Consider the following 24,984-nt stretch of genomic DNA (forward strand, 5'->3'; position numbering starts at 1 on the left):
TGCATTAGTTCAAGTAATCATAATGCACATGCATAAACCCATGCAATCAGATAAACAAAAGCTTCGAGAAATCCAAGTTCTTCTTCACAGGCACTCCGGATCGTCTAACAAGGATATAAGGCGCATTCTGGCCGAGATGAATGCATGTCCAACGCCACAGTCGGTATTAGGCATATTTGACCGTTTGTTTGGTCTGGCAAAGTATAGCAACAAAGAGATGTTGTGGTTTCTGGATGTGTTTCTACGATTCACCACAATAAATGGTGCAGACCTGAAAGTCCTTGGAAGTAGGATAGTCGACCTCAAGTTTGCACCATCGGAAAAGGACACCGATTCAGTGATTCTGAAGTACTTTGAGGTTGCAAATGCAATAAGGAACTTTCTTTCGTTTGAAGAGTCAAAATGCATACTTAGCAGGTACATGTTTATTCTTGGGGATGATGTTGTTAGCAGAGGCGCAATACTGTGCATTCTGCAGATGCTAAGAGTGTTTCTTGGGGCTGGGCAGATGCACACATTGTTTGTGAATAGGAAGATGTACAAGAACATTGACTGGATGAAGGGAGGAACGGGCGATTTCTGCAAAGTTCTTGGGGACGAGGAGGTTGTTGACATTGCACTGGAGCATGAATCCTTCAGAACGATTGGAATCGATGTTACAAGAAGCAGATATCTATTTCAAGTGTTTTATGCATTGATGCCTAAGTGGTACCTGGTGGGAATGCATCGATCATTGATTCCGTATCTCTATTATGCATTTGACAGGGTGGGCATATACAAGAATGTTTGTGAAGAGATTTGCAGCAGGCTGCCGATTGATGAGATGGTCCAAATGATCGATGCAGACATAGAAACAGGTGACGAAGAAAACGAGTGTGAGGTGTTATGGCATGACGAGCATGAACGATTGGAAGCATATGCGGAGCAGAAAGTAATAAGCATGGAAGAGGACATAAAAAGGTTCAATGACAGTGGAGACATGCAGCACATGTTTGAGAAGTATGGAAAGGCAGTGAGCTTTGAGATGCTGAGGTACTTTGCAGAAACGGATTTGAAGAAGCTGGGCCACTATGTGTGCAAGCTGAAGAACCAGGCGGATCTGAAGATATTTACAGACACGTTTGATTTCCATGACATGGAGGTTCTTGAAGGTCTGAGGATGTACTTGCTTTCGTTTTATTTGTTGGGAGAAGGACAGATAATACACAGGGTTGTAGAGGCATATGCAGAAAGGTATTATGCAGACAATGCAGGGAGATGCACATTTATGAGGATGGATGCAGACGAGAAAACAAAGGAGTTTGTGTTTAACCTGTCATTTTCATTTCTTGCATTGAACACGAAGTTCCACAATCCGAATGTGAAGCTAAAGCCAACATTCAAGAATTATATAAGCGACTTCAGTGCTGAAGAGATTCCTGAAGGGTTTAGCGAGGAGTATCTTGAGACAATGTATGGATCCATCAAGAGGCGCCCTCTTGAGTTTGCAGTGAAGAACCAGATGAGCAAGGAGCACTACAAGATGTACAAGAGAATGTGTGGAAAGCTGGTGGAGGAGAACGCAGCAGAACGGAAACTAGCACTTGATGTATATTTGCCTGATGGAATGAAGATTTGTGCAAGATGTAAGAGAGAAGCACATAGAAGAATGCTTTCTAAGAGTTTTAAGCGGTTTTTTTCCATGGAAGCAAAGCAGTTTTGCCTGATATGCAGCAAGCTAGGGATGATTTGCGTGTTTGAAGAGTACATGATGCATTTAGTGAGGAGCAAAGAAGACCTACAGTCCTTTGCAGATTCATTTGTATGCTACCTGGATATGAGGGGATCGAGTGTCGATATGTATGTGCTAGTGCTTGAAGTTTTTGCAAGGATTGAGAGACAGAAGGGACACAATGTGTTTTCGGACCTTGGGATTTCGTTTCTGAAGGGAAATGCAGGAAAGGAGCGAGGAGTAAGTGGAAGTGGAAGTAATGAGATGTGGAAGCAGATGGTGGAAGCAGAGGAGTGGGACTTGAATGTGCTGTGTGATGCACTGAAGGTGTTTGCGGACAGTGGAGAGCGAGGGATGCATGGGGAAGATAAACAAGGGATTGGCAGTAGAAAGCAGAGTGAAATGAGGCTTGCAAGGGAGTTTGTAGTTGAGGTGCTGGGAAGAAGCAGTAAAGAAGGAGGGGACTTATCAATGCTAGATGAGGAGAATGTGGTTTGCTTGATGAAGAAGTGTGTGGAAGGGAATGAGAAGGAGAAGTTTTGTAGGATTGCGAGGTATGTGTGCCATGAAAGTCTTTTGAGGTTGTACAAGGATATTCTGGAGAAGGAGCCTGGTTTTGTAAGTGAAAGGGTTTTTGAGATGTTCAAAGAGATTCCTGTGTATAACGAGGACGGATTCTGTTGTACAGTGCTTTTACAGAGCAACGGAGTGGATATGTTTGATTTTGCTGTTGAGGTGAGATGCGAGAGTGTAGTGTGCAGGGCAATCAATGCAGGGAGTGAGAATAAGGAAGGGGGATTGGGAATGAATGAGCAATCATGTGAAGATATGCTGATTTGTTACAATGTTGAAGAGAGATATGTAAAGAGCCTGAGCAGTGCATCGAACTTATTTAGTTTTTATGGGACGTCGAATTCTGTGATGAATCAGTCGAAGGCTCGGATGATACACAAGTCAGGATGTCCTCTTGAGGAAAGAATGTTTGATGCGGAGGAGATGGATAAGAGGTTGATATACATGATAAAGAAAGCGGACATGATGGGAAACAGGGACGTGACGAATTACACGCTTTGGATAGTGAATTTGCTGTCGTCGAGTCTTCCACTGTTTGCAAGATTTTTTGTGCGAAGCTTTGGGATTCTTCTTACGCTTCGGGATCAGACGATGACGAATGGGTTTATCAAGATATTCTGCTCGAGGGTGAGTAAAGCACTGGGTGGGTCTGGGATGTGCTGTGATTGCGGATATGCATCGTTTGAAGAGGTGGAGCAGCTTATAGAGATGCTTGTGAAGTACGACTTTGCAAGCAACGACGACTTTTTGTTCTACTTCAACAAGAAGAATGCAAATGGGACGGACTGCTTGATTGTAGCAGGTAGCGAAAGTGGAAGTAAGGAAGGAAAGAATGGAAGCACTGTGATGGATGGAAATGGGCCGGAAAGCAATCTGAGTGTTGAGAGCGTGAAAGCAGCAGATGAAAGGGCTCAGATAGATGCGGATGATAGGTCTGGAGTTGAGCTGTAAGAGAGATGAATAAATTGAATTTATATACGATGTGGATTGAAGTAATTGATGATTGCGAGGATATCAACAAATGGCATGATTTTGCCAGCCCTGAGGGATGGAGAAGGCTGTGGATAATTTTGTCCACAAGGAGGATGATATGGCAATGAATGCAATGGCAGGGATGTTTGGCAGGCACTACAGGGGATCAAGAAGCTTCATAGCGGATGCTGTGCATGTTGGGCCGATTATTGTATCGGTACAGGCTGAGAAGAGAGTTACGAAGGTGCTAGTCAGGTCAGCAATAGGGTTTAGGGAGTATATGTATTACAACAGCCATATTTCTGGATGTAGGTATTTCTATGGAGTGCGGATGAGTCTTTGCAGGTATTTTAATGATTGTATTGATGGATGGGGGAATGCGGAGGCTGTATTTGCAAAGAAAGAAGGCGTGACGATGGCAGGGATGCTTAAGTCGTTGTTTTTGTTTGGAGGATGGTCATTGAAGAATGATCATGGAAGGCCGAGTGAAAGGATGTATGATGTGATAAAAACAGGCATGATGAGCGAGTGTAAGGAGTTTTGTGCACACAAGATAATGGAGAGGATGGCGGAGATAGCGTATGATGATGTGGAGAGCATTGACAACGAGTTCATGGGTACGAGAGTGTATGTGGATGTAGTATTGAAGTATGGGCAAGCAGTGCCTGGCAAGGTGTTTGGCAAGAGACTTGATGAGTATGGAGCGAGTGTGTGCAAGCAGTTTAGGATTGGATGCATGGGTGAGGATAGAAAAGGGCTTCGGCTGGCATTGCTTGGGTTTATTTTGAATGAGATTGAGTATTTTAGCCAACTGAATGAGTTTTACAGAAGCAACGATTTAAGGATGGGAGGAAGGTTTGCACATGTTTTCAAGGTGCTTGCAAAAGTGTATTTGTTTGAAGCAGGGCTTGTGAGATCGTTGGGCGAGGTTCTTGGAATGATAGGCGCCGATGTAGAGATGGTTATTGCGGATAACGGCTATTTTGAAACTGTAATAAGAGAGATGTGTGTTGATGAGCTTGAGTTTGATGAATATATGGTGCTTGAGAGTGTTTTAAATGTGTTTGACACGAACTTTGAGGGATTTGAGTGCTACATGGATCTGATGCTATCGCAAGAGGATGAGATTGAATGGTTACATGCGTGCAAAGGCAAGATGTGGGTGCCTGAGGATAGAAGTGTCAGGGATTGTATATGCAACTGTCTGCAGAGGATAGTGAGATATCCGATATTGCTTGAGGACATTCTGAAGAAGGTTGGAGAAGAAAAGCATGTAGCAGCAGGACAGGAGATTTATGCTCGAATTGTGGAGTTTATTGGGAGGATTGATAAGAAGAAGGAAGAGCATGATAGCATGAAGCATGCGCTGATTGTGAGCAAGAATGTTGAAGGGCTCGAAGGGAAGCTTATTGACAAGGGGTTTTTGTATGAGTTGAGATGCATGGATGTGGATGGCAAGGCTGTGGCACTGTTTCTGTTTAGCGATGCTGTTGTTATATCTGATAGAAGTGGATCGTCTGTGTCGATATCTGATGTAAGTGATGGAAGATATGTGCTGCGATGCCTACTGAAGCGAGAGGAAGTGGAGGTTTTTGCGATTGGGAAGTGTGGCCTTAAGGTAGTTGCAGGAGCTGGTGATGGAGAGTTTTGGCAGATAAAAGAGAGCTATGAGGATGTTGTTGTTGGAGCGATGTATTTCAGTGGATGCTCTGAGTATTCTCTGAAGTGCTTTATGGATGAATATGTCAGGTCTGAGATTGGGGGGATGAAGGAAGTGTATTCGGCAGAAGGGGAGGTTTTTTTTAGAATGAAGAGGAGTGTCGATGAAATTGGAGAGCAGCGAGATATGTTGGTGTGCATGGATGCAAATGATTTCAGCAATGTTGATGGGCCGGCCATTTATCTTGATGCTGATGAAGGAGTTGTTAAGATGAAAGATACCGAGGAAGTGGAGATGTGCCAGGGTAAGGAAGAGGCATTGAGTGGATTTGCGATGCTTGTGAAGGAAATGGCTGTTTGTGTAAAGGCACGAGCTGTTTGCAGGGGAGGAGCTAGACAGTATCCAGGCGTGTTTGCAAGGTACAGGATGAAGCTTCGGGAGGTTGTTGAGAAGTACAGTGATAGTAGAATTGTTGAGTTTGTAGGGGATCAATGCACCGACGAAGTGCCTGAAAGTCTCAAGGCAAGAATGGCAAAGGCAATGATGGGATATTTGAGCAGGCAGATGACATACTTTGTAGGAGCGTTGAAGCATAAGAGCCGATGTGAGTGGAAAGAGGATTACGAGGTGTGCAGTGTGATGAATGAAGTGGTAAAAGTGGTTATGAAGAGATGGGAAGTTGACGACATGGTGTTTAGCAAGTATGATGCAGAAGAGGTTCTTTGCCTGCTGATGTACTTTATCAAGACCAATGTGTATTCGTTTGTAAGCTTGAGGGATATACAACACCTGTACAGAATGCTATTTGTTGAGAATGTATATTTACTGACGGCAGTGGTGCATGGGATTGGATCGAAGCAATTTATTTCGTCGTTGTTTGATGTTATACTGTATGCAAGAGGCAAGATACCGATGAAGCATGTATTGAAGGCACTTCGAGTGATTTTCTATGAGTTTGAGGTCCCTGAAGGCAAGCTTGCGGAGATGCTTGGCAAGATACACTGGGATGTTTGATGAAGATATGCTGATGCACACTCATGATGTAATTGAAACATTGCAATGAGAGCAAAGCGGCTGTTCTTGTTTCATGTTGCAATGAATAACAGCACTGTGTTTAGAATCGAATGAGCAATGAGGAGGAGATGATGCTTAGCGAGACATCAAGAAACATGAAAGCAACAGTGCAGATCATACAGGAAAAAATCAGCCAGCAAGACTTGCTCTACGAGTCAATAGAGGCAGAAACAGAAAAGGCAGACAGAGCTCTTATGGCCAACATCGATAGATTTGGAGAAGCAATCAAAAGGATGAACAACGACCCAAGAAACAAAATAATCTTTATTCTGGCATTGATCCTCATTATGTGTATCTCATATCTGATAATTTAGTCATTTCGAGCAATATCCAACAATACTACAACCTAAACAGGCTACATATACAATCTATCTGTAGTCAAAAATAAACATTATTACAGCACAATATCTGAATGTAGCATCTAATGAAGCATACCAAACCATTAATGCTCTCAGGACATCCTGCATGCCATATTCTTTAGCATTTCCACGGACAGCAGTCTACCGTCCGCGCCGTGCACCTCGTAGAAGTCAGTCAGCACATCAATTATAAACTTTTTGTCCGCATCTGATGCCTCTGCATACTGTTTAGCAAACATCCCGTTGATTGTTGACATGTCAGCCATCTCCCTGTTTTTGCCACTCTTGCTGCACAGCTTCGCATATCTCGTTGTGTATTTGAATCCACATAGGTTTTCTTTCATCGATAGCAGCAGGAAATACCTTACCATCCAGAAATACTCCTGATCAGCTGTTGCTATTGGAAAGTTAATGAAAAATGTCGAAACGGCATCAAGCACAGCATGGGATGTGCCACATATCTTGTAAGACCCCAGCCCACAGGTAACTATTCCCAGGCACAGCTTGTACAGTTCTACATCGCCATACCTGATCGAAAACTGTTTCTCTTGCTTCCACCCGCTCGAGCTGAAGAAAAAGTCGCTTCTCTCACACATCCCTTCCTCCTTCTCCATCATCTTGATCCGCCTGCGGAGAATCCTGACCATCTCAAGATTGCACGATGAGTTCGCCATCAAGGACAGCGACACAACACAGAAGTCAAACACCACCTTTAGCTCCATATTCCTTTTCATCTCCTCTTCGGTTCTTAAGCACACCGCCTTCAATCTCTCAAACACTTTTCCATTGCATTCGCATTCATTTCTATACAGCATGTACACAGCCACATAGAACACCCTTCCTGCTATCCTGTACAGCTGATGAACATTATGAACACACTTCTTGTCTGCAAGGCGTTTCTCAACATCCTCAACAACATTGCCTATCTCATCCTCCATCATCAGCCCAAGCGAAAACACCTCGGAATAAAACACCTCTTCAGGCCTGCACATATCCGATCGCTCTAGTCTCTTTGCGAATCGCCGCTGCCTGCTTCCAAATAGAACTATTCCATTTGCAAGCAGCTCGCATAGCTTATCTTCAAGCTTTACAAACCTAAATGCCTCCATCCCTGCATTTAGACTCACCATTGCAATACTCAATGATGCCAATACTCGGTATCCATAATCATACCAAACCTTGTTGCCCTTGTTGTACTGCTCATGGTCAAAAACTCCATACCTATTTGCCTCAGCTACCAGTGTGTCTCTGACAAGCACATTTCCACTCGCTGCATACATCATCCCAAGGCCTACAACACATCCTGCGTGTATGCACAGCGGCTGTGGTGCTCTTAGATAATGCAAGTACATCCTTCCATATGCATCATCTCTTTTACCCATGTTGCTGACTCCAACACCTGCAAGAATCGCCATCGATAGAATGGCATATCTAGACATAACAAACTCTACAACTTTTTGCACAGGCATTCCCTTCAATCTTCCACACACACCATATCCAAAAACCTCCCCTGCAAACAAAAACTCGCTTGCTGCACATGCAGATTCTTCCCCTACTGAATTCACAAATCGGTTCATTCTTGACTCAAAAAAATCGCCGGTCTCTGCTTCAAGCATGGCATACCCACAAACTCTATACACCGAATAACTAAATTGCGGCCAGTCCATCCATCCTGCATCCTTGATGTCAATCGTTCCCAGCTCTTCGTTTCTATATATTGGGAAACACAGCTGCTTGCTTGCATTTCTACGATCTGTCATCCCACTTCCATAGAACATATACGCCCTTCCAGCACTTGATGCCATCCTAATCGCATATCCCCTCTCTCCACATCCATCAATCCCATCGTTGCCAATCTCAAAAACCTTTGGCTCTTCATTAAACAGCAGAAACACCTCGTCCATCCTTGGATCCCCAAAGAATTTACGCATCCCACTCATCAGTCTCTTTGCATTCTTCATGCACATGCTTCTTCGCCTTTCCTCATTCTTCTTCTCCAGAAATACAATCTTATATGCAAGATTCATCACCTTTGAGTAGCTCACAGACTCAACTAGGCTAGTGTCGCATCTTATTATCCTCCTGTATGATATCTCCATCACATCCTTTTTGGCTATCCCCAGGCATCCTTGAGAATACTCAATCAGTTCCTTGCACTTCTGCAGAGCCAAAGACTTTTCAAAGCATGGCACTCCTGCATTCATAAACTCCCACACACTCTTGCATCTAATCATCCATCTCCACAGCACCTTGTCTACTCGATCCAATACCTCTTCACTCGGCACAAGCTGCTCAAACACTTTTTTGCCACTCGCAAAGAATACCCCAAAGAACTCTCGCTGCACATGCGGTGGAAAACACATCACAGTGCACATTTCCAAATCACTTATTCCGCTCCAGAACGGGGCATGGTATTCTTGATTCCATTCCGCATCCTCCTTCGGTATCGGCCACATCTCATCGTCAATTGCTCGGCAAACTACCTCATTCCCAAGAAACAGCATCTCATTGATTCTAAGAAACACAATCTCGCCAAAGCCATGCACATGCTTCCTATACTTCACCACACAGCTCACATCTCTGTCAAACCTGATGCTTGCCTCACTCTTCTGCTTGCTTCTCTTAACTCCTCCGCAATACCTTCCTAGCTTTATAAACACTGCATAGTTCATGCATATCCCAACCAAAAGTCCAGTGTACTCAACAATGCGGACCAGGAGCCCTTTGCGATTTGAATGCTCTTCGTAGCGATCAATGCTACTATTCATCGCATCTTCACAAATGCCTATCACCATCATATCCATGCTTTGATCATCATCGAATTCATCACATACTGCACTTTGATCATCTTCGCATGCTTCTACATCGCCTTTATCTGCACAATCGCCATTTAAAACAGTATTCCGAGTGTATTTCAATAGGTATCTTCCATCACCCTCAAGAACTAGCACTCCAGAAACAACCTCCTTCAAAGCATATCCATGCTGGAAAAATACATGCTTTTCCGGTTCTAAAGGATGCATGAGCAACATTATTCGCCCACTTCCATGCTCCTGGTAGTAAACACCCTCAGGCTTCACCACTGCTTTCCTTACACTCCTCGATAGAGCCATGTCCTCGTCACCATAAAAGCATATTCTGCTTGGCGTGCACACAACAACCCACTTCTTCACTTTCCCCACTGCAATAATTGTACCATTGAACCTCATCTGCCTTCCCTTCCAAGCCAACACCCTGTCGTTCCATTTGAATGCCATGAAAGGGCTTTTGCACTTGCGATTTATCGCTATGCAGCACCTATCTCAAATACTCCTGACTCATTTCTTGATTTTCATATACTGATGATTTGCTAGAATGTGTTTAATGTATTTCCAGACCATCTGATACAGGCTACACTTTCTCAGCATCAGATTTCTTCCTGCTCAACAGTCAGTCCACACGAACACTTAGAAGCTGTTCCATCACTAGAAAACACATGTACATGTTTTTCCTTGTCTGCCGCCGGCATTCTGGTCATCCTCCTCAAGTTGCCTATTCTTGCCTTCAATCTTTTTGCCTTTCTTTCTTCAGCCATCCTGCCTCTACTTATCTTTTCCATTTCTATCTTGTCGAGAGATCCCCACTTTGATATTGCTGCCTGCTCTATCTGCTCCTGCAGATACAGATGCATTTTTGACCAGGTGCCCTTACGAGGATTAGGCTTCTCAAGATGCTTGAGCATCTTTATGTCCTCCTCGGCAAGAAGATAGTCGTCCAGACATGCTGTTTTTGTAATAAGCTTGAGCATCTTGTGCTTGCATTGAGTACACACAGGTATCTCAAAGATCCTCCATATTTCAGTGTCAATAGGCACATAACTGCAATGCATGCACCTGTTGTTGAGAAAGAGCGGGAGCTGCAGCGGCTCGTCTTCAACCACGTGCCTAACAGTAGCACTGTTCTCTTGAGGTTCATCCGCAAAGAATCCGCCATCCTGCTGCTCGCTCAGGCCAGCTGGCGATTGCGGGCTTGTGCCATGCGGTGCATTACCCATCAGCAGATTCAATGGGCATAGAGATTGTTTGTGATACACTGGAATAAAGCACCACCACACATGATGATGCGTGCATAAAAAGCTTCATCACAAAGGCTTGCAGCACAAGCCCATGCTATTTGATTTGTTTAGTCTGTTTGGAGAAAGACCGTCGTGGGCGTTGCATCCAAGAAGGTTTGAGGAGTCAAGCGCAAACAACTTCGGGGGAAAGGTGATAGTACCCCAGTCAGTGCTTGTTGATCTAGTGTCGTTCCAGATCCAGCCGCCATTTACATTTGAGATTTCGCACTCGAACGGCATTTACAAGACGCACTGTGGGGTCATTGAGTTTACAGGCACTGAGGATGAGGTTGTTGTGCCTTCGTGGATGTATCAGCAGCTATACATGGAAGACTCTGGCAAGGTTGTCCTGAAGCACAAGGTGTTTCCTGTCGGAAGGTTTGCAAAGCTGCTTCCACATTCAACAGACTTTCTCGAGGTGGAGAATCCAAAGATCGAGCTAGAGTCATGCCTAAGGCATTACCAAGTGCTGTCTGAAGGAGATGAGATTCTTTGCCTGTTTGATGAGGTTGGGCCCATCAGATTCACTGTTGCATGCATAGAGCCAGCAAGCTGTGGAATATACATTGTTGATACAGACCTTGCTGTGGACTTCCTGGAGCCAATTGGGTTTAAAGACAAGATCGAGCGAGAAAAATCGGTCAGGAAATACATCGAGATTATACACACCGATCACAAGGTAAAGCCAATCAGAATGACAAGGCTTGGGCTGTATTTGCAGAAGCCGGTACAGGACGATCATTAGGACCACTGCTGTACAACATAAGAATCAATAGTGGCTAGCCGCTTGAGCTTATTGGCAAACAGTTTATGGAATCTTAGAAGTGCAAAGAAGCAATGCCTGGCGTTGAGGTGCCGGTATGCCTTTGATACGCAGCCCACAGATTTCCTTTTTTTTCCTTGCATTGCACACTGCTGATGATCTGCTCAAATGAAAAAATGTCTTCTGACATGAGCATGAAGTTGTTCACAAAGCAATCCTCATCATCATACGAGCAGAGGAAGATCTTCAAGTACTTTTCTAGGACATCCATCATTGGAATGACACTTACTTTTGGCTTGAGATGCTTTTTAACCTCAGCTACCTCGAGCAGAAGAGCTTCAGCGGCATCCGAGGTGATTCCGATTGAGTATATTCTTGAAAGCATTTGCGAAACCATCGACTCTAGCAACACCATTCTGGTTTCTTCTCCAATGCCCTTTGTGGCATCGCTTATGATTTCTGCATCTATGAACCTTATGATGTCTTTTGCCAAGTCATTGGGCGATTCGAAGCTGATTTTTTCAAAGCAGACCGAGAGTTGGCTGTCTATGACGCTGCCGTGGAATGCCTCCATCTTCCTTATTTGCTCAGATGCATTTGGAGTGTCTTCCAGGATTCCTGCTTGCCCAAGAACCCTGGCCATGAAGTCTGACATTGTTTCCCGTGCAAATAAAAGTGTGTTCAATACAACAATGGATTTGTATATAGTGTTTCCAAGGCGGATCTTGCTTATCAGGATTGCGATATATTTGTCGAAGTATCTAACCAAGCATTTGTATGCAGATACGTCATCAAGATATTCAATCTTTTTCAAAATCCTTTCTAGTCCATGAAAGAAGTCGAGCACAGCAGAAATAACACAAACCTTGGCATTGCCCTGCTCGAACTCGCCACCGACTAGCCGATCAAACGATACCTTTAGGTAAATTGCAATGTTTGGTATAAACTGCGACGATATCATTCTCATATGGCTGCATGAATGATTGATGGCCGAGGCAAGATCTTGTGTGCAGTTTTCGTCCGAGCTATCTTGATGCCGGCACATGCATAAGCTACACTTACTGTCATCAACCAGCTTTGCGAATCTTTTTTCGTACCTTAGCGCCATGTCAAATGCTTGCACAAAATCCTCCTCATCGACATCGTTGTAGAAGAAGTAGTCACATATTTTCTGCTTTGTCATGACATAGTATCTGAGCAGAACCTCCAATGCTAGGTTCCAATCGCTTATAAGAGCATATCTCAGCATTACCTTTGCCAAGTTCTCTTCAACCCACATCAAGCATGCACCAAGTGACGACAGCTTGCGGAAGCTGTGCTTCAGGACATCTTGATAATCTACCGAGCACAGAATGGTCATGTGAGAGGCCATGGATGATCTCGCCTTTTCTTCAAACTCATTGCCCAGCAGCAGTGTTATGCTGATAACAGGCCTGGGGATGCTTTTCTGGGCATACACACATTTCTTTATCTCATTCTCTATGCACAGCTTCAATCCGTCAAGATCATCGGTCGAAAGTTTCTGCCTGAAGTTGAGCTTTTGCATCTCCTGCCTGATCCTGCTGTATATTTCCTCATGATTCCTTGAGTTGTGCAGTTCTCTGAGCTCTGACACTTGCATGTGCATGTGCATGGTGCAAAGTGTACTTTTGATCAACTGTGGAACCATGTTTCACATGCCATGCATACAATCAAACACCGAATGTTTTTGTAACCTTGCAAAACCAAAGCCATTTAAATGAAGATTATATCTGATGGCTGCTCAAGCGACCTGGACCATATGGGTGCTGAGGAGTACTGGATAGGTGATTTCATGCACAGGAAGGAAAACTATGGCATTATCCGGGTTCCCGACGAGTTTTTGGAAGATAGGTTCAATCTTGTTGGGCTGGAAAGACGGATATTCAACCTTGAGGAGGCATACAATTCAATTCTGGACAGAGGGCCCAGGGGAGACTTTCTAGAGGAGTCCTGCCTGTATTACCTGATACACCAGAGGTACATATTTACTAAGCCTGGGCTGGAGGCGGTTCTCGACAAAGTCATGAATAAAGAGTATGGCGTGTGCCCAAGGGTGGGATGCAGGGCATCTGCAGTGATTCCTGTGGGGATGAGCGACTTTCCAGGAAGAAAGTCGACAAAGGTATATTGCCACTGCTGCACAGCAGTGTATGAATCCGGGAGTAAGCTCCGCATGCTTGATGGATGTGCCTGGGGACGCTCATTCCCACACTTCTTGATTCTGACATATCCATACCACTTTCCACTGTCAGCAAGCAAAGAGTATGTCCCTAGGATATATGGAATCAGGACATGCAGGCATGATGATAACGACTCCCACTCGGAGGATAACTAGAATAAATCCATATTTGGAAGTTGTGTACAGCAGCATATTTATGATGAGCGGTGGGCAGTGCGAATGATAAAGGACGATGCATTGGAAGAGCAGTATGGGTTTAAGCCGTACTACTGTGATGTGCGCAGGGAAGGGTGGCTGCTGAACTATGGTGTTGTTTGTGGGGATGACGGAAGGATGGGTGCAAGGCTGTATTTGATTGATGACCAAGGTGTTGAGTTTCTTGCAGAGATGCGATATTTTCCGTCGTTTCTGGTGAAGGCAGCAGACTATGAGGCAGTAGAGGAGTATCTGAGAAGAAGATATGGGGGAGAGGTACACATGGCTCGAGTAGTCTGCAGAGTAGACTTTAAGGAATATAACCACCTGAACAAGGCGCCTGCTGAGTACCTAGAAGTGCAGGCGCGAACTGAGACGGGGTTTAACACAATGGTGAAGGAACTGAAGAGGATTGCAGCCAGAAACAAGGTCAGGAGCAGTGGCAGCGAGGGATTTGATTTTGATGTAAGACGAGTGATGAGTGCTGAAGAGGCGATTGTGTCTGTGTGTGAATATGACATTCCAGCGGAGGTGCGGGTTGCAAATGAGCTTGGAATAAGATGTGGAAAGTGGTATGTGATCTGGTATGACGGAGAAAGGTATGTGATTGAGAAGAGCGAGAGGATTGTGTTTCCAGACCTACGGATTCTTGCATTTGATATTGAGACGTCTAAGAAGCCGCTGAAGTTTCCGAGCGCAGATTGTGATTCGGTGATGATGATATCAGTGAAGACCGAGTCGAATGGATATTTGATTGTCAACAGGCGGCTGGTTTCTAAGGATATCAAAAGGTTTGAGTACAGTCCGAAGGATGATATGCAGTGTGTGTTTGAAACAGCAAATGAGAAGGATGAGGAGGGTGTGCTGATAGCATTTGCTGAGATTGTGCAAAGGCACAGACCACACCTAATGACTACATTCAATGGATCAGGATTTGACTTTCCTTTTGTTGAGAAGCGAATGCAAAGGTATGGGATTTGCCTGAAGGAGACGATGGGATTTGTCTGCAGAGACGGATACTATACTTCGCCTTTTATTGTGCATCTTGACTGCTACAAGTGGGTTAAAAGAGATTCTTATCTACCAGCAGGAAGCCAAGGGCTTAAGGCGGTTACGAAGGCGAAACTGGGATACTTTCCTGAAGAGGTTGATCCTGAGGAGATGATGGATCTTGCGATTGCCGATCCTGATCGAATGGCATCTTACTCTGTTTCTGATGCGGTTGCCACATACTTTCTGTATGTGAAGTATGTGCAGCCACATGTTTTTTCGCTGTGCTCGCTTATTCCCCTTAGCCCGATGTCTGCTATATGCCAAGGATCAGGGACTTTGTGTGAAGCATTGCTTATTTCCGAGGCGGTTGAGTATGGCGTGATTATTCCTGACAAGCGGATGGAAAGCAGATACCAGGAGTATGAAGGATATATTGCGGAGAACGTGACGTATGTTGGAGGGCATGTTGAATGTGTAAGGGCAGGGCTGTTCAGGTCTGACTTTTCGTATGACTTTGAGGTGAGTGCAGAGTTTGTTGAAGATGCTGGAAGGAGTCTTGATGAGATGCTAGCTGAATACAAGGACGAGGAGGATTTTGAGGTGATGAGGATGAGTGTGATGAGGAATCTTGAGGAAAACAAGGGAAGGATACGACGAGAGGGAAGGATATACCATCTTGATGTTGGAGCAATGTATCCGAACATAATACTTACGAACAAGCTGCAGCCGGTGTCGATTGTGAATGATGATGTGTGCATAAGGTGCGACTTCTCTGACGAGGCGAATGGCTGTAGGAAGAGGATGGAGTGGACGCTGAAGGCAGAGTACATTCCAGTGAAGAAGGACGAGGTGGAACGAATCAGGATGCAATGCATGAGGGAGGGCAAGAATGACGAGGAGGAGCTTGTGCGAAGGGTGAAGGAGTATAGCAAGAAAGCATACAAGAGATCTAAAGTTAAGGCGTTGGATACGAGAAGCTCTGTTGTGTGCCAGAGAGAGATACCGTTCTATGTGGAGACTGTTCGGAAGTTTAGGGACAGGAGATATACCTACAAGAAGCTGCATTCTGAAGCATTGAGGGATGCCGAGGGAGCAATGACTGAGGAGGAAAGAAAGCATGCATTGAAGTCAGCAGTTGTTTATTCATCGCTGCAGGTAGCACATAAGTGTGTGTTGAATTCGTTCTATGGATATGTGATGAGAAAGGGATCGAGGTGGTATAGCATGGAGATGGCAGCAATAGTGTGCAATGTTGGAGGAAGTGTGATAAGAAGAGCCAAGGAGGTGGTTGGGATGATCGGGATGTCTTTGGAGCTTGACACCGATGGAATATGGTGTGTGGTGCCCAGCACACTTATGTCGACATATGTATTCCGATCAGGAAGGAAGATGTCTTTTCTGTCGAGTGTGCTGAATTACTTTGTATGCAAGGGATTTACGAATGAGATGTATCAGGAGTTAAGAGACGGGGAGTATGTGAAAAGGAGCGAGAATTCGATTTTTTTTGAGATTGATGGGCCGTACAGGGCGATGCTGCTGCCTGCATCTACTGAGGAGAGCAAGGTGCTGAAGAAGCGATATGCAATAATCAATGACGACAACAGTGTGGCCGAGCTGAAGGGGTTCGAGGTGAAGCGGCGAGGAGAGCTTGAGATAGTGAAGAAGCTTCAAGAGGAGCTGTTTTTGCATTTTTTGGATGGAAGCACGCTTGCTGAGTGCTATGGATCGCTTGCTGATGTGTGTAGATACTGGCTTGATATTCTGAGGAGCAGAGGCGAGTATCTTGATGATGAGACCATTCTTGAGTTGCTGTCTGAAAGCAGGAGTATGTCCAAGGAGTATGAGGAATATGAAGGGAAGAAGTCGAATATTACCACGACTGCACTAAGGATGTCTGAGCTATTAGGCAAAAATGTTCTTGAGGAGAAGCTGAAATGTGAGTATGTGGTTGCATTATATCCAGAGGGGAAAAGTGTTGCGGAACGAGCGATTCCTGTGATTGTGTTCCGATCTTGTGAGAAGGAGAAGTTTCTAGGACGGTGGCTGGGAAGAAGATACGGAGGAGATATCAGGGCATTAATTGATTGGGGATATTATAGGCAGAGACTGGAGAGTGTGATTCTTAGGATGGTTATTCTTCCAGCAATATCCCAGGGAATCAAGAATCCGCTGGATGATGTGCATGTACCTGAATGGGCTGTGAAGAGGGGAATGCTACTTGATTTTGAGTTTGGGGTTGAACATGATGTAATGAAGAATGAAGAAGGAAGTGATGCCAAGATTGATGAGGAGCACGATGGATGGAAGGAGATTGGAGCAGTGAGCGATGCTGAATACGGGGGTGTTATGGAGTATGTTCAAAGTATGAAGGAAAGATGGATAGAAGGCGCACGGAGCTTTCTGCATAAGGGAGGTATTGTTAGGATTAATGCAACGAATGATGGATTTCTGGATGTTTTTTATGCAAATGCACAGGAAGCAGAAAGGACAGAGCTTGCGAGATGCATATACATAGAGATGAGCAGCAAACGGGTTTTTGAGGGATCTGAACGGGTTGAGATAGTAAAGCGGGTTTTGAGCGATGGGGAGGAGATTGAGGTGGGGATGCTAATGCTGAATGAGAGTGATTTTAGAGAGAACCGTGCCTTGTACAAGAGGTTTCTGAGTCATTTTTCGATTAGGAGGGTGTTTGAAGAGGACGTGCCTGTACTGTATGGAAATCTGAAGGAGTGTGATGGAGGAAAGACAAACTACACGGTATTGAGTGGGTTTGTGCATGAAGGACAAACGGTGTATGTTATTGGAAAGGACAAGAGTGATTTTGTGATTTGTAAGGGAGATGATGCGCTGAAGAAGTATTTGCTTGGATGTATTGGAAGATGGCAGGTGTTTGTTATTGGATCCGATGATGTGCATAAGGCCGAGTTGAGAAGGGTGCTTGCGAAGCGACATACTATGGAAAGAGTTTTTGGACTTGGCCTATGCATTGGGGGACATGAGAGGAAGTGTGAGGAGCGGATGAAGAGGCATGCGGAGATTGGAGTGGAGATGAGTACAGTATTTGCAGCAAGCAAATATGCAAAAGTGCCTGTTATGAATGTTGATGAAGAGCTTTTGGAGATACTTTTTTACAGGGAGTTGAAGAATGAAGAAGTGATATGCGATGGATATGGAAGTGAAGAGAATGGGATGGAGAGTGTTTTGAATGAAAAGTTCAAAGCTGGACTGTATAGTGAGTATGTGATTGAGATGGAATGTGTTGGGGCGATGGTTCTTGCAATACTTGAGCATAAGGAGTATCTTGGGGAGGAGGGCCTATACGATGGAGTGAAGAGGAAGGATTTTGTGGTGCTTCACAGGGTTTTGAAGAAGATTGTGCTAGACTGTGTGCGAGGAGAGGAAGGAGCGAAGGCAATTATGAAGGGGGTTGACTTTTGGATCAACAAGCGATCGAAGATGATAAGTGGAGAGCTTCGAGGGGTGTGTAAGCTGTTGAAGAGAAGGTACATGATGAACCTTGCGAAGAGATTGTACGACGATGAATATGGAGTGGTTTTGGTGGTAGGACAGATGATGTTTGTGAAGACGGAAAAGACGAACAGGAGATCTGCAATTGAGTTTTTTGAACACATGCGTAGGAAGGTGACTGCTATTGATGGATATGAAATGATGAATATTAGGATGTGCAGGATGTTTGAGAGGTTGATGCTTGTGAATCCAAACACGTATTTTTTTGTTGAGGAAGGGGAGTATGCTGGGTTCAGCGAGATCAATGTGCCTAAAAGCTTTTTGAAGATGGTTTTTGGAGATCAGGAGATTGATAGTGAGATGATGTACAGGCTTGTGACAAGGGTGCCTGCTGGGAGCAGCAGAATGATGATGGAGGTATTGAAGCATATGCAGGGGATGCAGGCGATGATGACGAACTGCTGTAAGCTGCTGCGAATAAGTGAATTTGAGGAGAAGATAGTAAGTCGGACAAGGATGATGGTAGTGTGCCCAGTGTGTGTATTTGAAAGCACACTGAAGCCTAGATGTGTTCGGTGTTATCGAGTGTATGCACCGGATGTTATTTTAGAGGAGTGCATGAGATATGCAAAGCACCTTTTAAGGCTAGAGCTGAGCAGCGATTCGTATTGCGAAAGGTGCGGAGGAGTGAATGAAAGGAGGCTGAGTGATGCATGCAAATGCGGAGGGAGTTTTAGAAAGGAAAAGAACATGGACATGCTTGATGAGGTGTGTAAGATAGCATGCAGCAAAGTATTTGATGAGATGTATGATGGAATAGTGAAGCATTTTGCAAAGTGAATATGAAGGATATTGCGATGGATTAATGGATAAGACACACCCCTGTGCAATCGAATGTGTGAGAAAGTGACTATTATTGAGAAAGGCGATGTGGGATGTGTGGATGCGGTTGTACACGGATGTAGTTGCATGCATGTTGTTTTTGAAAGGATATGCGAATCGAAGAGAATTGAGGAGATGCGATTTGAATGCCTGAGAGGAATGCATGAGAGGTCAGTCAAGATTTTTGAGGCAGGAAGGAGGATAGAGTTTGGATATGAGTTTTTGATTGAATATGTTTTGATGTGTGCAGGGATTATTGAGTATGAGTGTAAGGTTGATGTGCTTGAGGAAGTTGGTGGAGCATGCTTGCTGAAAGGAGTTTTGCATGCAATAGACGATGAGTACAGGCTAGGGCTAAGTGTGCAGCTGAATGGAAATGATGTAATGGTCGAGATGGGAGGGAAGGTTATATATGAGATGAGAGAGTGGCAATGAGCCAAGTAGTGCATGGCGTGAGTGGGAATTGATGGCGCATGAAGAATAGAGTCAATGAATTGGTTTGTGTTGTGGATTGTGTTATTTTGTTGTGCTGCATGATTATTGATTCATAGGGATTGGCATGGCTGACGGTGCCTGTGAAAGCAGTGGGAGTGAAGATGTATGGACAAAAAATATCACCCTCATAAGATGGATAGAAGGGAATTGGAGGCGTGCCTGTATGATGTGTTGAGGTCTGATGCGCATGCAGGAAAGCGGGCGGAGGCACGGATTATGGATGTGCAGGCAAACGACTTTAGCAGGTTTGTGCCTGTTCTTGCGGAGGTCTTCTGCGATGTGAATACAAACGATCAGGTGAAGATGGTTGCCGGGATTATTTTCAAGAACACAGTGCATGCGAATGATGCGGAGCTGCAAAGGATGTGCTTGAACCGATGGCTAGGGCTTGATGGAGGGGTACGTGAGTATATCAAGGGAATATTGAAGGGGGCGCTTGAAGGATATGTGCCGAGGTTCTGTGTGATGGCAGGGGGGATTCTTGGACACATTGCAAGGATAGAGGTAGTGAATGGGATTGATGTAAGGTTTTTTGAAGAGATGAGGATGAGGGCGAATGAGGAGGAGAAGATGGAAGGGGTGTGCGAGGCTGTTGGAGTGAGCACGAGCTATATTGCAAAGGAGGCCCCGGGTGTGCTTGAGGAGCAGGTGGTAAGGATGGTGTTTGAGACGTGTATATGTGCATTGGTTAATGGAACGACCAGTCGAAGGAAGCTGGCAGGGCTGAAGTGCTTAATGAACAGCATGGAGGCGTCAGGGATGTTCTGCAGGGCAGAGGACATGAGGGTGTTTCTTGATGCAACGATGGGGATATGGAATGGATCTGATGATGAGCTGATCCACAAGTCGATGATATGCTTCAACAGGATGGTGATGCTGTACTACAAGTATGTTGAGAAGGAGATGCTTGAGGATATGCTATCTCAGTATCTGGGGAGGTTTTTCAAGTCCACCTCTGACGACATTAAGGTACAGGCAATTGAGTACTGGTGTATTTTTGCAGAGATGAGGGATGGAGAGATGATTGATAAGTATCTGCCGGTGGTATTGCCGGAGATTCTTAGGCTTCTTTCGAAGGGGGAGGACTACAATGCCGATGGATGGACTTCGCACAAGGCAGCGTCTTCGTGTCTTGAGATGTATGCAGAGATAAAAGGCAGCAAGCTGATGAGGAGTGGAGTAGTATGGGGGTTTATTGAGTCGTCTCTAAGATCAAGCACAAGGCTTAATGTGGATATTGGGGCAATAGCGCTAGGGAGTGTCATGTGTGAGGAATGTGAAGACTACCTAGTGATGGTGATGCCTCAACTTGTGGAGGGAGTTGATTTTGAAGAGTCGAGGGAGTCGTGCCTGTGGGCGCTATCGAAAGCAGCAGAATGCAACTTTTATGCGCTGGTTGAGCATCTGCCTGTTATCATCAGCAAGTGCGGAGGGATTGTTCTTGAGGGCGCGAAGCCATCTGTAGGAGCAGCATGGGTGATGAATTGTGTGTTTGATTCGATTTGTGAGTCGAGGAAGAATGAGACGTATGCAAAGCACCTGCCAAGGGATATGAAGAAGAAGGCAGATGGATTTGTGGAGAATTTTCTTGTGAAGCAATATCTTGATGTATTGAATGTGTTGGTGAAGGGGACAGAGATGGTGAGTCTGAATGACTCTGGGCTGAGGATAGCGTTGTTTTCTGCACTAAACTCGCTGATTTATGTATGTCCACCGATGCTTTTGAGTATATTGAGCGGGTTTTATGAGTACGCGGCTAGAAAGATAGATGAGTGTGTTGGAGTGCTTGGCCATGCAACACAAGACCAGATACTAGTTGTTGAGGATGTGCTGTCGAACTATATAGGCCTTGTTGAGGCGATTGCGATGTCTAGGAAGATGGAGGGAGTTGAGGATGTGCTAGGAGTGTTTATAAAGGTTCTTGACTCCACGCCAACAATAGCGTTTGGAGAGGTTTATATCAGCTTGTCGAATCTATCGGCAAAGTTTGTACCGCATGTGCCGATTCTGCTGCCATACATCACGCGTGATATGAGATGCACGGACAAGTTTGTGCTGAACTCTGTGATAAACCTTGTTGGAAGACTTGCAAGCACCATGGGAACTGATTTTAGTGTGATAGCAAGTGTGGTTACCCCGCTACTGGGGCAATGCCTTGGATCTGAGTCTACGCCAAAAGAGCTGAAGCCTGTGATTCTTTCTGTGTTTGGAGACATAGCATTGGCATTGGAGAGGGGATTTGAACCGCATATTGAGATGGTGGTGATGCTATTCTTGCAGATATCTGAGCTTGACCTTCGTTGTGATGAGGAGTATGTTGAAGAGCTGCGCAAGAATGCGCTTCAGCTTGTGAATTGCTCGTTGGTCGCGGTTGGAGACTGTATGAAGGTGAGGAGTGTAATGCCGAGGATCCTGAGCATAGCACATGTAATTAGTGCGAGCGACGGTGATGGAAGGGTGCATGAAGAAACACTTGGACTGATTGATGATCTTGCTGTGATGTATGGAAAGAACTTTGGATTGGATGATCCATGGATCAAGGAGTTCTTGTACAGTGTGATGAAGCATGGCAATGATAAGAATAGAAACAGAGCCGGCCAAATTCTGGAGGTGCTTAGATAAGCTTTTTGCATGGATTAAATATATTTTATCTGAAGATTTATTGCAAGCTTATAAGTATGAAGTCTAGTTAAGTTTATTGGTGACATTGGCAAGCTGTTTAGCATCGATTTCTATTGTATGCTTGGAAATGCATCTTCATGTTGTGGAAAAAGTCAGATAGAGCAACTAGAATGGCACTTGTGCATTTACCGTCATCATAATCTCCAAATTTATGATCGATTATGCCTGATTTCAGGTTACATTCTTTGTATGCATCTGCTACATATTCCAATTTGTTGCATGCAAACAAGAAAAACCCGGAGTATGCTTTCTGGTGCTTGGCATCGAGAACATTCAGTGCAAAGAGATTATCTGTGTACATCCCAATAAACAAATTGATTCTCTCACGGATCCTCGACAGCTCTTCAGCTTTAAGCTCGTGGATGCTTGCAAACTCATCAAGCAGATCGCTAATAGCAATGCCGTTCGCCTCCATCACATGGAACAGAAATGGAAACAGCGACACGTTGTTTTTTCCTCTGTATCCACTGAACACACACAGACTAGAAATACGAAACCCAGGTATTTTCTTTCGGGCCATCGAGTATTTGAAGTTTACAGTATTGCATATCTCAAGGACAGCCTTCAGAAGAACCTTCAGTCCACGACTATCAATAACACGGTTATACAGCATCAGAAGCCCAATCAAGGTATCTTCGATCAGGAATATCTCACAGAAAAACTTTCTCTCAAAAATCAGGATCTCTGCAAGTCTGAGCGCATCTGCATGGCGTGAGTATCTCAGCATCGATTCTTCAACCTCATTAAGCATTTCTGGCTGTGCCAATGACAGAATCGATGCCTCATTGCTATCTGGATACATCTTTTCAATGTTCAACAGATCTTGAAGCTCTAGAGGACTATCTGGAGACTCTAAGAACGTATAAATGTTTTCAGGCGTGATTCCTTTTAATTCAAGATGCCTTAATGATAGAGAAGCCAAAAATAGCCTGTTGCTGTCTATGATTGCTGCTGTTCTTGCTTGATTGCTATTTGTATTCTCCACATCCACAAACGTTTCGCAAAGCATATCCTCAAACACATTGAGATCCATTCTGACATCGATGTCTGAACACTCACTGAATATTGTTCCATCTATTCTTGGCAATGGAGTCATGTGCAGTGATTTTTTAACAACCTTCTCGAGTATACTGCTGGCGCCATACTCGCAAGCAGGCCTCTTTCGAATGATTTGCTTCTTTGGTACAGCTTGTCTGCTATTTCTGATTGGCATTTCGCATTTGATCTGTTCTACTGAGCGTAGCTTGCTACATTCTACTTCTATCAAATACAGTGTTTTACGCACATCAATACCTGATCTGCTTTTAAGAAGAGCCGGATTGATGCTGTTGCCATCCGTGCAGCTGCTGCCTTCATTCTGGACTCCTTCTGTATCGTCTGTATCATGCCCAGCAATGGCACTCTGTCTGCAACGTAGCATCATACTCACATGGCCAGAGATGCACGGCTCGTTTCGATTGGTGCATACTCCCTTTGCTTCTAGATCTCGTGCAAATTCAGAGCATCTCTGTGTGTCATATCGCATGTATGCACAAATCTTTGATACAATTTCATTGATTCCCTGGGAAGCAAGCCGTTCATAGATCTCTCGGTCATAATCCCTCCAGAACCCGTCGTTCAGCATCTTGATGCCTTGGATGTGGTCGATCTTGTCGAAACACAAGTTCTTTTTCTCGGCCCTTCCTGCCTCGACCAGCACTAGATCAACAGAGAAGTCATCCTGGAACCTGTTTCTTGGCAGAACAAGCTCCATGTCATCAAGGGTGAATCTATATACTCCTTGTCTGTAGAAAAGAGGATTGACTCTAAGGCTCAGTACCTTCTCGTGCTTCTCATTCGAATAATACCACATTTCTATCCGGATATCTTCCGATACATTGCATCCAATCTCACTAAACACCACATAATCTTCATCTCTATAGACACCATGGCCACAGCCAACAGCATCTTCGTCACAAGTAGTTTCCTGGGCAGCATACAGCACTTTGCTTCTTCCATTGATTGAAATGCCAACCTGAAAGTCAACAGAATGTGCAATTGGAATCGTAGTGACTATCAATTGCTTCAAAACAATGCTGTGATTTCCTTCATATTTCATATTGCTTGCAGATTCAAAATACCTAATGTACCTTCTAACAGTATTCGCATTCATCAAAGAAGACAGAAACACATCAAAGCAGGCATCGTCCACACAGAATCCATCGCCAGTAACTCCACAATGTTTCATTACACACCCAATCACAAACTTCAGCCTGCCGTCATCTCCATGCCGAAGCTCAAATGCAACCACATTGTTGGAACTGAAATCCAGCCAGCATTTGACTGCACAGCACATTCTGTATGCAACCCCAAGGTCAAAATCAAGTGCTGGCATCCTCTGGACATTATACGAGTCCGGAAATATGTCTTCAAAACACCAAATCATGCATCTTCCTCCATAATTGGCATTCATAAACGCAATCAGTTCGTCCTTGTTGTTCCTCTTCGTCATGCTCTCTGTGCTGTTGTTCCAGCACTGCCCAAAAACAACTATCTGAGTGGAGATCCTCCACAGATTCAATCTACTGCCTCCTTTATCTATGGCAGCATCGTTACTGGGTATATCCGTGCATTGCTCAGCTACATCACTCTTTTTTGGAGCGCATGGCCCAACACATCTGAAGTCGCCATCCTCAGAACTCCTTACAAGTGCCTGGATCCTTTCAAAAATACCTGTCTCGACCAAGCCATCTGCATTTACTTCATCCATACCGGCTACAGCTCATATGTAATTATACACCATATGAAACAGAGCCTTACCATCCATGCCAATCCATTTCGCTACAATCATGTAAGAACTCTAGCCCTAGGCCAGCTGTCTATAC

The 24,984-nt window shown here is 44.6% G+C and overlaps 12 protein-coding genes across 12 annotated transcripts; 8 read left to right on the top strand and 4 right to left on the bottom strand.

The window, feature by feature from the left end:
- Positions 1-40: 40 nt before the first annotated feature.
- On the top strand, positions 41-3,235 carry HK407_05g09550 (guanine-nucleotide-exchange-factor; the record flags this gene model as incomplete). The annotated part of the gene is made up of 1 exon (XM_060420931.1): positions 41-3,235. One exon carries the CDS (start codon positions 41-43, stop codon positions 3,233-3,235), a length of 3,195 nt encoding a protein of 1,064 aa, XP_060276893.1.
- A 97-nt stretch (positions 3,236-3,332) lies between these two features.
- Positions 3,333-5,930, top strand: HK407_05g09560 (uncharacterized protein; the record flags this gene model as incomplete). Its single annotated transcript, XM_060420932.1, has 1 exon — positions 3,333-5,930. One exon carries the CDS (start codon positions 3,333-3,335, stop codon positions 5,928-5,930), a length of 2,598 nt encoding a protein of 865 aa, XP_060276894.1.
- A 110-nt stretch (positions 5,931-6,040) lies between these two features.
- On the top strand, positions 6,041-6,304 carry HK407_05g09570 (uncharacterized protein; the record flags this gene model as incomplete). The annotated part of the gene is made up of 1 exon (XM_060420933.1): positions 6,041-6,304. The coding sequence occupies one exon, from the start codon at positions 6,041-6,043 to the stop codon at positions 6,302-6,304; it is 264 nt and encodes an 87-aa protein (XP_060276895.1).
- Positions 6,305-6,441: 137 nt separating this feature from the next.
- On the bottom strand, positions 6,442-9,606 carry HK407_05g09580 (uncharacterized protein; the record flags this gene model as incomplete). The annotated part of the gene is made up of 1 exon (XM_060420934.1): positions 6,442-9,606. One exon carries the CDS (start codon positions 9,604-9,606, stop codon positions 6,442-6,444), a length of 3,165 nt encoding a protein of 1,054 aa, XP_060276896.1.
- Positions 9,607-9,755: 149 nt separating this feature from the next.
- On the bottom strand, positions 9,756-10,382 carry HK407_05g09590 (XPA protein; the record flags this gene model as incomplete). The annotated part of the gene is made up of 1 exon (XM_060420935.1): positions 9,756-10,382. One exon carries the CDS (start codon positions 10,380-10,382, stop codon positions 9,756-9,758), a length of 627 nt encoding a protein of 208 aa, XP_060276897.1.
- A 112-nt stretch (positions 10,383-10,494) lies between these two features.
- Positions 10,495-11,187, top strand: HK407_05g09600 (ubiquitin fusion degradation protein UFD1; the record flags this gene model as incomplete). Its single annotated transcript, XM_060420936.1, has 1 exon — positions 10,495-11,187. One exon carries the CDS (start codon positions 10,495-10,497, stop codon positions 11,185-11,187), a length of 693 nt encoding a protein of 230 aa, XP_060276898.1.
- A 73-nt stretch (positions 11,188-11,260) lies between these two features.
- Positions 11,261-12,874, bottom strand: HK407_05g09610 (uncharacterized protein; the record flags this gene model as incomplete). The annotated part of the gene is made up of 1 exon (XM_060420937.1): positions 11,261-12,874. One exon carries the CDS (start codon positions 12,872-12,874, stop codon positions 11,261-11,263), a length of 1,614 nt encoding a protein of 537 aa, XP_060276899.1.
- A 69-nt stretch (positions 12,875-12,943) lies between these two features.
- On the top strand, positions 12,944-13,561 carry HK407_05g09620 (casein kinase II; the record flags this gene model as incomplete). The annotated part of the gene is made up of 1 exon (XM_060420938.1): positions 12,944-13,561. One exon carries the CDS (start codon positions 12,944-12,946, stop codon positions 13,559-13,561), a length of 618 nt encoding a protein of 205 aa, XP_060276900.1.
- A 63-nt stretch (positions 13,562-13,624) lies between these two features.
- On the top strand, positions 13,625-18,901 carry HK407_05g09630 (DNA polymerase family B exonuclease; the record flags this gene model as incomplete). The annotated part of the gene is made up of 1 exon (XM_060420939.1): positions 13,625-18,901. One exon carries the CDS (start codon positions 13,625-13,627, stop codon positions 18,899-18,901), a length of 5,277 nt encoding a protein of 1,758 aa, XP_060276901.1.
- Positions 18,902-18,955: 54 nt separating this feature from the next.
- Positions 18,956-19,378, top strand: HK407_05g09640 (uncharacterized protein; the record flags this gene model as incomplete). The annotated part of the gene is made up of 1 exon (XM_060420940.1): positions 18,956-19,378. The coding sequence occupies one exon, from the start codon at positions 18,956-18,958 to the stop codon at positions 19,376-19,378; it is 423 nt and encodes a 140-aa protein (XP_060276902.1).
- A 192-nt stretch (positions 19,379-19,570) lies between these two features.
- HK407_05g09650 (uncharacterized protein) lies at positions 19,571-22,060 on the top strand (the record flags this gene model as incomplete). The annotated part of the gene is made up of 1 exon (XM_060420941.1): positions 19,571-22,060. One exon carries the CDS (start codon positions 19,571-19,573, stop codon positions 22,058-22,060), a length of 2,490 nt encoding a protein of 829 aa, XP_060276903.1.
- Positions 22,061-22,157: 97 nt separating this feature from the next.
- On the bottom strand, positions 22,158-24,869 carry HK407_05g09660 (uncharacterized protein; the record flags this gene model as incomplete). Its single annotated transcript, XM_060420942.1, has 1 exon — positions 22,158-24,869. The coding sequence occupies one exon, from the start codon at positions 24,867-24,869 to the stop codon at positions 22,158-22,160; it is 2,712 nt and encodes a 903-aa protein (XP_060276904.1).
- Between the last annotated feature and the right edge of the window lie 115 nt (positions 24,870-24,984).

This window comes from Ordospora pajunii, assembly GCF_021821965.1.
Source record: "Ordospora pajunii strain FI-F-10 chromosome Unknown Cg_05D, whole genome shotgun sequence".
In the NCBI taxonomy this organism is placed as follows: Eukaryota; Fungi; Microsporidia; family Ordosporidae; genus Ordospora; species Ordospora pajunii.